General features: G+C 50.8%; 1 protein-coding gene across 1 annotated transcript; it reads right to left on the bottom strand.

The window, feature by feature from the left end:
- Positions 1–2,261: 2,261 nt before the first annotated feature.
- On the bottom strand, positions 2,262–4,894 carry Foxq1 (forkhead box Q1). Its single transcript, XM_006972293.4, has one exon. It carries the CDS (start codon positions 4,299–4,301, stop codon positions 3,102–3,104), a length of 1,200 nt encoding a protein of 399 aa, XP_006972355.1. The 5' UTR covers positions 4,302–4,894; the 3' UTR covers positions 2,262–3,101.
- Positions 4,895–11,123: the final 6,229 nt, after the last annotated feature.

The following is an 11,123-nucleotide window of genomic DNA, read 5'->3' as shown; positions in this document are numbered from 1 at the left end:
CCTAAAAGGATCCTGGGCTCTTTATTCGAAGCTGGGGGCTTTGGAGTGAACTATCTCACAATAGTGGAAATTCTCTCCTGCCCAGCTCACTTAGACAGGAGAGGCTCCTAAACAGTGTCCTAGCATTGGTCAAGTTCATCACAAGAGCGGTACTGTGCAAGGGGTTTGAAGACTGAATGGACTGTCTGGAAGGAGATGTCACTGTCCAGAGACCTCCTGGCCTCTACAAGCTTGATACCTGGCTGCCCAGCTAGGAAGACTGAGTGAACATTGACCCTTCCTCTCCACCACTACTCAGACTTTCACTGGCCTGGAATTTTTTAGGTGGTTGGGGGTTAAGCTGTCTGGGGAGACAGGAACTAGGAGGTTCTTTGAAAACTCAGTTGAGCCTTTACCAGCAGCTCTAGCTCTAGACAGGCTTGGCAGGCATCAAAAGGCATTTCCTCAACCGAACCTGACATCCACCGTTTTTAGTCCTGCTCTGCCCGGCCAGGGTCAGCACCCATGTCCTGCTAGCTGGTGTCTGTATGCATGGCTGTGGTCCAGCAGCAGGCAGGGCTCCGGGCAACCTGAGTGGTGGTGGAGAGTGATTTTGGAAAGAGGCAGACAGAGGACTAGGGGATACTATGAGCTGTAACCTTGGTCCTGCTTCTGAAGCTCCAGGGCCTGCCATCTCCTCCATGCTGGTGCTGAGTCTTTGAAAGTACTTGAAGCTGATCTTACCAGCAGACCGATCAAAGCTTCAGCTCAGAAGGTCTGTGTCTCTCTGTCTTGCAAAGCTGCAGTGTGACCTGAAATGAAAGTGTTTGCACAGTGCTCCACCCCACCTCTGCAGTGAAGCTGTTCTGTTACCCTGGCAGCCCAGCACCCCGAAAAGCACACTCCAGAGCCTTCCCAATTCTTCGAGCCATGGCAGAGGATGTGGAACTGACCATGAAAGGCCCAGCCTAGACAAGAAACTCTCGGGACTCTGACAATTCCTTTGAAAACCCTTCAGTCCCTAGGGACAAAGGCTTAGGACGTTTGTTGACTCTTGGCGTATTAGAAGGGATTGTTTTCTTTTGAGGGGAGGAGAAACAGTTGTGATTTTAAAAATACCACCTTTCCCTGTCTCTTTGAAAAAATTTTTTTTTGTGTGTGTGTTCTTTGACATAAACAGTGAATGGCAAAAGACGGGCCATCTGAAGAAAAAAGAATAAGAATCAATGGGGACATGAACACCAGCTTTTGTAACACAGAAGCACACTGCACAGGTAGGTGCCTGCCCGGAGAGAAGACGGGCAGAAATCAGAGGTGCACAAGCGAAACACTCCTGCTCTCACACTCACGGAGGAGTCTGTGGGAGCAGTGTTGAACATGACTCCTGTGAATGGAACCTGTCCCCACTCCTCACTTGCTGATCTGCTTCTGCTTTATTTTTCTATCTAATTTGTCGGTATTACCTTTGTAACAACCCAACCCTGTTAGTATCACTTTTGTGATCACTGAGTAGCTAGAACCCCGAGCCGTGAAGGTGTGTTCCTCAGCCAGACCTAGGCATGATCTTTCTTCTACGCCTGCCCCAGCAGGAGCATCCTCCAACAGGCCCATTGCTCTCTTCACCTCCAAATGTTTAGATTCCAGGCCATCTCATTGTCAGGAATAAGACAGGCTTCGTTTCCCCAAGAGTGGAAGGGATGGCAAGGAGGCCCAGGTTTCTTCTCCCTGGATTTCTCAGCACTTGCACGACTCTTTAGGATTTCAGAATGTGCAAAGTGTCAGGGGCCCGCCGCTTTTGAGCTTACCAAGAAATCAGTGTCCACACCCAAGTGTTCACAGCCAAGAAGTGTCCACACCCAGGCAAATGTTTTAGTTCACTAAAAGGTAGTTTTGTTTTGACAAAAAAACACTGACATTCAAGTTGCCCTGAGAATTGCCTGAAGACAGTTTTGGAGTGTTGAATTAGCTGTATGCCAAGACCCAGCTTCAAGCTTCAATCAACTGACTTGAAAATGTCTACCTGACTATAAGCTGCTTGCAAAGCTTACCTGGCCTGCTAAAGGGTCTCAGGGGGTGAGACACAGGCAGATCTATGTGCTGTGCTAACTCCTGCATGCCTTTTTGTCTGGGGAACCCTATGAATGGAAGGCCCATCCTGGATATTGTAAAGCAATATCTGAAAATGAAACCACAAATATTTTTATCCCAGTATGAAGTTTTCTGCGACTCAACTCTGAACCCATTTTGGTAAAACCCTCTGCCCCATCTATCACCACAAAGTGTTTTGTAGATCAACCGTGAGTTTTATTTAAAAAACAAAACAAGCAGTATGCCTGGGCTTCATAAAATTTATACATGAATATATACACAGACACAAATAATATTAAAATAAAAATCACACTTGTTTTCATGTGGTGGTGGCCCTGGCACCCCACAAACATAATGTTAACTTTTCCTTTAAAGAAATTTGCTTGGCCCAAGAAGACCACAGTTAGGTAACCACTAATAAAGCTGTAGCCGTTGCCTGCAACATTTCAATTCAGGTTTCAAAAATATATAAATAATTTAATTACAAAACCCAACAACATGTCCCCCTTTTTTTTGGCACAGTGAAGCATTGGTTGATAGCAGAGAAAAAGTCCAAAGACTGACCGTTCTCTCACACTCAGTCACGCCTGCGAACACCACATACGCACACCCAGCAGGGTCTCAAAACCCCAAATAGTAGTCATATCATTTATCCCATGGAGTGGTTCCCTGATGTACTTTTATATTTTTTTGTGGGTGGGGAAGAGAAATCAGCTGAAGGTGCAACAAAAATAGTGGGAGCAGAAGGGAGAGGAAAAGCTTTATGCAGGAGAGGACAGGCTTGGCCAAAAAATAGAAAAGAGCGGCTTTGATCCTCCTTTAAGTTACAAAAGACAAAGGAAACTATTCTGGACTAAGTTAAAACACTTGGGTCAAAATGCTTAACTTTAAGGCACGTCTGAAGGAGATTAAAAAAAAATCTCTATTTCTCTGGAAAGTGGAAGGTGCACAGCCCTGGAGCCTGCATTCCAATCTCCTCAACTAATGGAGTCCCCAAGCCCACCCCAGGCCCTCTGCAGAGCTCAGAGCTCGCTTCAAGCTAGCAGCGTCTCCACAGGGTAGGACAGGTGCAGGCCCGGACCGCAGGCCGAAGCCGGCTGCAGGGCCGCGGGCAGCCGTAGGGGGCAGTACAGGTGCGCCGCGCCGCCGGTGTCGGGACCTCGGAATGGCTTAGCGGCGGCCGCCGCGGACAGGGGCGCCAGCAGCAGGGGCGCTGCGGGCTGCACCTCGGCTCCGCGCGACGCCAGCTGCGTGGGCTCGCCCGCGCCGTATGCACAGAGTGGCAGCAGGGAGCCGCCGGGCGCCGGGGGAAGGAGCGTGGGGTAGGCACGCAGCGGCGGGCAGGGAGCGGCGCCCCAGGGCAGCTGCACCCCCAGAGCCGTGTCGCCGTCGCGGCGGCTGCGGAACGGCTTGCTGAGGATGCTGTCGATGGCGAAGGAGCTGGAGAACTTGCTCGCGGGGCTGGAGCGCTCCTCCTGGCGAGCAGGCGAGCGCGCGATCGGGGAGGACCGGGCGGCAGGCGCGGGCTGCGGGGTCCCCGCGGGTCCGGGTGGGGCTTCCTCCGGCCGCAGCCCCGACGTGGGGACTGTCGTCCGGTGGCTGAGGCGCTTGCGGCGGCGGCGGAAGACCCCGTCCGCGAAGGTGTATTCGCTGTTGGGGTTGAGCATCCAGTAGTTGTCCTTGCCCCAGGGCCGCGAGGGGTCGCGCAGCACCTTGACGAAGCAGTCGTTGAGAGAGAGGTTGTGGCGCACGGAGTTGCGCCAGCCGGTGTAGCTGCCGCGGAAAAAGGGGAACTTGCCCATGAGGTACTCGTTGATCTCGGCCAACGTCAGCCGTCCGCCCGCGGAGTCGCGGATGGCCATGGCGATGAGCGCGATGTAGGAGTACGGGGGCTTGGGTCGCCGCGTGTACGGCTTGCTGCGCGCGCCCTCGCCGCTGCCCACGCCGCCCGCGCACTGCCCTGCCGCAGAGGTCTGCGCTCTGCCATCGGCCGCCTCGGAACCGTCCTGGGAGCTGGGCTCGCCACCCGAGCTCCTCTCGCCGCCACCGCCCTCCAGATCCCCGGCGCCGCCGCCCGCCGCTGGGCTGTTGGCCGCGCAGTCCCCGTCAGAGCCTAAGGAGTCGTCGCCAGCCGCAGACAGCGGAGATGGAGCGTCGCTGCTGCCGGTCCCCTCCAGGTCACTGCCCATCTTGTCCCTGTGGGCAGCGCGTGGGGCGAACACCTCCAATTTCATGCCGGCGCTGGTGCTCCCGGACCGGCGCTGTACCCTTTTCCTGCGAGGTCGTAGGAAGCGAGTGGCGCGCGGGGTGGCGATCCCGCGCGCAGGAGGCAGGCGTCTCCCGGGAGGGACCGCTCCTGCCTCTTTCTGAAAGAGGCACTTTTCCGTAGAAAGGTCCTCTTCTGCTGGAATGTTTTTTTTTTTGGAGGGATTATGAGTGTTGGGTGAATTGAGGGGAGAAGATGGTGCGGCGCTGTCCTTACTCCGGGGTTTGGAGACTTTAGGCGCAATGAAAGCGGGAGCCAGAGCAACCTCAGGATTTCGTTCAGGGAGGAAGCAGCCGGCGCATCTGCTATCCGTCCAGGCGTCCAGAAGTATTCCTTCCTTGGACGTCCAGGTCTCAGGCAGGCGTCCTCGAGGGACCGAGCTGACGTCCGATGGCGTACCCGCTACTCTTGAGGACAAGACGGCTTTAGCCTCGAGAGCCCATGGAACTCGATCTTCGAGGCCGCCGCGCCCGCAGCCGCCTTGCCACCGCCGGCCTCCCGGGCAGCATGTCCGCGCTGGCCGGCCGCAGCAGAATCTCGCCTCCACCTTCGGCCCGGCCCAATATAACCCTGCGGCGGCTCCGCGGGGGCGGGGCCTGCCCGGGCGCCCACGGCCTGGGGGTGGGGGAACAAGGTGGCCGCGGCTCCCCCCACGGCGCTCACCAGGCCGAGGCCACGCGGCGGCGCGGCCACAGAGGCTCTCCGGGCGCAGGTTGTTTGTTTTGGGTCTGGCCGGCCCCGCCCTCCCGGTCTCGCCAATAGGGAGCGAGCGCGCGGCTGCGGTGTGCGCGCGTGTGCGCCTGTGCGGCGGCCCCGCCCGGCCCGCGGCGCAGGTAGGAGCTTCTAGCCTCCCGCGGCCACCGCGGGGGGTTTCTGCTCCCTGGGATTCACTGAGAAGATCGAGATACTGTACCTGGTAGAACTGACGCATTTTGATCCCCCCAGGGGGACACATAAAAGGGCCGGGCCCTGGGACTGGGACTTTGCATAGGTCTGGCCGCCGTCCTGAGCGGAGTGCGGCGTGCGTTTTTGGCAGTGAGAGCTGCGACTCTTAAGAAAGCAGAGCTCTCTCTGGTGATGACTGAATCGTTGAACTGCAGAAACCTCGCGGAACAGCCTTTGCCTTGACCTCTTCCCGGAGCCACGTGCCCTTCTTATAATTTCCTTTCTATGGCCAACTTTCCCCCTAGTAACCATTACAAACCCTGAGCTTGAAATTATGAGTCTTTTTGGTTGATCGTACCTCTTGCTCCTTAGCCAGCCTCCGACTTTCACTTTTATTTTGTCATACCTGGCTGGAGGCTCTGGGGAGGGAGGCAACGCCTCATTCTTCTGCGGGAAGATCGCGTTGCGGGAAGGGTGCCAGGCTCTGCCTGCACTTGAGTCCTTTCCGAAGTCTCAAAACGTGGGCAGAGCCCACAGCCGTACAGTTCCTGGGTTTGGTAAGCACAGAATCACAGGAGGGTGTGTGTTCCTTGGAGCCTCAGCCAAGAGCAAGGAATGTTTACCTCCATTTGTCTCCAGCCACCCTCTAGGACTTGCCTTGACTTCAGTGGCACCGGTGTCAGACAGGAAAGGAGGCCCTTTCTATTCCCCGGACTCTGCGGACCTGCGCCAACTCGGTGTCAATACTCCAAGGAAAGGGGGCCTTGGACCCGGAAGGGTGCCCTTCTGACCCTATGCCTACCACGCCAGCTTCCTCCTTCTTCCTGCTTTTGTTGCAAATAGCGTCGAGGCTGCGACTATGTGGGAGCGCATCTTTGAAGTTTATTTTATTACTTTCCACCATTTGTGTGGAAAACATACACAAGCTTCTCTTATCTCCAGTCAAGAAGCTGTAAAGGCGTTCAGAATGCAGTGGGCACCATGACAGCCAGGGAGGAATGTGATATTTTATGTTGTGGATTACATTACTGTGGTGCGCCCGCCGCTAAGACTGTGTAGGGGAATGGCTCCCTCCAGTCCCGGAAAGCGGCACCTTTCGAGGGTTTTGCCTTAGCTCTCTAGCCTGGGAATGGATGGTTCTCAGGTCCTGGCCAGGGGAGTGAGTTGAGGCGAGGAATTAGCCCAGCAAGGAGGCAAGGTATTACTTTGGCCAAGGATAAAAGACATTCTTAATGAAGGTTGTCCTTGTTTGAACTCTGGGGGTAGGCAGGGCAGGACAGGAGGACTCATGCCTGTTTAATGGAGGAGATAAGTCTAGGAGGGTTGAGATTCAGAAAGGCCGTGAAGAGATTCTAGGCCTGGGAGCATTGGTGGCTGGCTGCCAGGTAGGGTAGCCCACCTCACCTGAGTCCTGCACTCCATTCCCCCCTTTCTTACCCAGCGTCCTCTCTGGCCGCTAACTGCAGCAGATACTCTCCTTACCTTGATCTTGGGTAGGTCAAGAACAGCCAATTCCTTATTCCTATTAAGCTGACTGTTGGGCAGATGGGAGGGGAGTGGGGATGGAGAATTCTCAGCGGGGCAACCTTTTCTATTTTGTGAGTTCCTTGGGAGACTGGACTGGCTAGGCAAAAGACTACTACTACAAGGACTTTGGAAAGGAAGATCCCTGGGAGAAATGGCTGGGAGCAGTCATCTGGAAAGGGGAAAAGGAACCTGGGAACTAGGATATAGATTCCACCAAGATGGAGTCATCTTGTCTTTATTTCATGGCTGTGTCTCTTATTCCTGCCCCATCAATGTCGTGTGCTGAGAAAAAGTTGTATTTGTCTCTAGTTAAAACCAGAAAGAAAACTGCTCTATCCTGTTGCAGTTGATGTTGGTATTATTATTTTTAGTGCTTGTTTTGTAGCTGGGAAATCATTGACCTTTTGTGGATGGTAAGAGAAAACAGCAAGGATGAATAATATCTGTTCTCTGCAACTCTATCCACATGTCCTCCAGGTTGGGTGGGGTTTAAAAGTTTAAAAGAACAGCCACTGACCCTTCTTATTTCCATTTTTTCTACAAGTTGCCCCCCCCCAAATCAATGTGGAGATTTCTCCTCTCTAATTTTGTCTGTTAGGATTATGTTATTGATGGATTAATAATAAGTGCCTGTAGGTGGTGCCTGATCCAATACTTGTGGGTGAGGAAGACCTATTAGCTGATCTCTCCCTTTGCCCTTTAATGGAGGCAAGCGGCTGAGCTATGCAGAGGGAACATTCATATCTCTGTGACCTTATTTCCTCCCCGAAGTGGTTTTAGGCAGATAAAAGTGAGGCACAATGTCTAGACACCATCACGAACTTATCTGTAGAAACTGTTTTTTTCCTTAATGGGATAATGTTTCCCTGCCCAGTTTCTAAGCATTAATCTAGAAAAGAAAGAATTTAATCCCTGAAACATCTCAGGTGACTTGGTAGTCTGGAATAGACTCCCACTGCAAACACTGACACCTTGTTTTATGTATCAGGATAGCGAACAGCCTTGTAGTACAAAGAAGATCACTGAACCGTCCAACTGGTTTTCTCTCTTCTCCACTGTTTTTAGACCTGCTTCTCAGCCGGTTGGATTCTGTACGACCTGACACTTAGAAATTGGGTTCACCTGTAAATCTTCTGGTGCAATGGGTCACTAAGAGGCTGCCTGCTGGTTGTACTCATTGGACATGAAGCACATGTAGCCCAGAATTATGGAAATGGCTGGGTTTCTTTCCTTATTAATCTTTTTCAGTGGTCATATTGGGTCTGAAAGGAAGGTAAACTTAAAACAGCCTTCTGTGGGAGACCTGGGACCCCAGATAAGTGTGCAGTTTAATGTGGTTAAGAAGGGAGAAGCTTTAGGTATAAAGAAAGAGCTAATGCTGGGAGCCTGAGGGTAAAATGTTCAGTGGTTCTTGGGGCTCAGAGAGGGCCTGGCTTGGGGACTAGGGGTTGGGTAGCAGGAAAAGGGCTCTGCAAAGACAAAGCCTAGCCCTTTCGTTCCCCGGGATTTAGTGAAAACGCTGAAGAAGAACGGCAGTGCTTGGTTCTCTGTTCGAGCCCATAGCTTTCTAGTTTGGGGGGCTGGTTTATTTTGTAGATGCTGAGGACTGGGAAAGCATCAGCACAGAAACCATCGTGGGCTTGGCAATAGTGGATAAAAGCCCAGGTAGCTTTACTTATCCTTCCCCTACTTCTTTTCAAAGGCATTTTAATAGAACCAAGCTCATTTATTTCTTGTCTTGTTTGAGCAGTCTCCTTTTGGTGCTCTGACTGGGGGCATGGTTGAATCCAGAATCCTGGTATCTACCTAGGTTGGTTGACCAGATGCAAACTCCAGTTTGTGCTTCATGTCCAGGGACCTCTCCGGGACCCACTGAACCAGAAGAGTTAATGGGCTAACTGAACTCAATTTCTAGGTGGTGGGTCTTGTAGAATGCAAGTGGCGGAGAGACAGGCCTAAAAACAGTGGAGAAGAGAGAAAACAGCAAGGAAAAATTGGGAAAAGATTAAAAAAAATAGATTATCTAGGGCAGGACAGAGGTTAGAGATGTTTGAGAAAGTGACCTGATTCTATAGCCTAGAGACAAAATTCTAATTACTGTAGCATGGTGTGGGAAGGTAGTTTCCAGGAATGAAAGAAAGCCCCAGGCTTCTTTATTACAATAGGCTCCTAGGTTTGATCCTGGAGACTGATCCACCCTTCAAATCTGAGCAATTTTCATTGCTGAGTTTTAGTCCAGTTTCCTTACTGTCTGATATTCTTTAAACTTTCTATCTGAAAAGCAGGATAGCTATCTTTTGAGTATCTTTGCCATAAATTAATTCTACTCTTTAAAATTCTTAACTTTGAGGTTTCTATTTCTAGAACAAATTAAAAATCAGACCTTCCTTGGTATTTATCATGGGAAGAGGCCTGTTTTCCCATGAACATAAGTGACTCTCACCTTTCAGAAGAGTGCCATTTTTGTTGATGTTACAGACTGTGAGGATGGTTCAGTCAGGAAGGTGCAAGTATAAGGACCTGAGTTCAATTCCCCAGACCGGCATGAAAATAAAGCCAGGCCTGGTGGCAAACAATTTTAATTCCGGCACTGGGAAGGCAGAGATAGGTAGATCCTTAGGACTCACCAACCAGCCTCCTTGGTTAGTTCTAGGCCAGTGAGAAATTGTACCTTAAAACATACAAGCAAAGCAGCTACCCAAGAAATGACCTTTAGCTTCTACACACGTGTACATAGGCCCTTTCATACCCACACATAGCTATGCACAAACACACGCATGAACATACACAGAGCAATAATGCTAACACTAGCACTAGTACTATTAATATCCTCAGCCACCAGATTTTATACTCTTCTAGGTGCTCTTCGTGTCTTCAAGTTTAGGGAGGTCATTTTGGAAGGAGACTGTCTTTGTAATCCCAGATGACCAGTTTCCTGGTGTTAACCCAGAAAAGTTGCCAGGAGGAAACCAGAAAAGGGAAGAGAAAGTTCCTGGGTGAATGAACAATTGCCTTCAGCCATTTTCTCCTAGTCTATGACCAGCACCCTAACCTGTGTTCCAGAAAGAGAAAATCACAAGCCTCCTGTTTGAACACCTGGTGGGACTTGATAGTTGTGTTGTCCAGAGGAATAAAATATATTTAGCAGATCATGTAAGAAAGGTTGTGGTGACCTGTTGGTGGAGGTGTGGGTGAGCCAGCCCCAAAACTGAACATGGGAAAGTTGTCCCCATTATTCATCTGTCCTGTGGCAGCATGGGTCGGGGAGGATGCCCCCACCCCCCTCAATGCCTGAGGCATGTGAGAGAGCTGGCCCTGAGGTCATAAGAGCCAGAGCTGGAGAGCTGTCCCTGCCCCTTATCAATTGCACTACTCTGGAGAATTGTCCCTACACCACGCCTGACCAATACAGTAGAGTTGGCCCTGAAGATGTAGGTTTGGGAGAACAGACCTTGAGGACACGAAAGCAGGAGAAATGGCCCCACCCTTGCTCATCACTACAAGGGGTAAAGTAGTCAGGGCAGTGCAGGAGAGCTCACCCTGGTAGTGAGGACAAGGGAGAGCCGGAGGACTGAGCAACCCTGCAACTACCCAGGCCCAGAACCAGGATTATGAGTTGATTCACCCCAACATCCACCCCATCTGTGATCTGCTGGAGCATGTGAAGGGAATGGTCCTGCAGACCCAAAGCTGCAGGATCTCCACAACATAGGGCAGCAGCAGGATATCCAAGAGGAGACCCAGTGGGGGCCCAGCATCGATAGTGTAGCAGAAACCAGAGGCTTCAAACCAGACCAATGACTCTTTGCAATGAGCACTTGCAAGTAAAGCTATATGGATAAAAGGGTTTACTGCATGACTCACTGTGTTCCACTACAGTTTCCATAATGAGACTGGATTTTCTTTTCTCTTAAATTTTATTTTATTTTATTGGGAGTGTGGCAGTTGCAAGGGCAGAAGGAAGGGGAAATGAATGAGATGGAGATGTATGATGTGAAAGATGCAGAGAATAAATAAAAAAGAAAGTAAAAAGAATAAAGGTTGGAGTGGAGCTGTGAAGAAAATTATCTATCTATCTATTAATCATCTATCCATTTATAGATATCTATGAAGAATCTATTTATATACTTGTTATAAAGAATTTGGAACATATTCCAAAGGCAGGAGGAAAGAGGAAAAGTGTATTAAAATGCCATGCCATCATCATCTAGATCAGCATTTATCAGTCTGTGAGCACCTTGTGTGACTCTATCTTCTCCACCCTCTTTCTTTCTTTCTTTCTTTCTTTCTTTCTTTCTTTCTTTCTTTCTTTCTTTCTTTCTTTCTTCCTTCCTTCCTTCCTTCCTTCCTTCCTTCCTTCCTTCCTTCCTTCCTTCCT

The sequence above is a fragment of the Peromyscus maniculatus genome, chromosome 5, assembly GCF_049852395.1.
Source record: "Peromyscus maniculatus bairdii isolate BWxNUB_F1_BW_parent chromosome 5, HU_Pman_BW_mat_3.1, whole genome shotgun sequence".
Lineage (NCBI taxonomy): Eukaryota > Metazoa > Chordata > Mammalia > Rodentia > Cricetidae > Peromyscus > Peromyscus maniculatus.
This window is presented reverse-complemented; position numbering and strand designations above follow the sequence as displayed.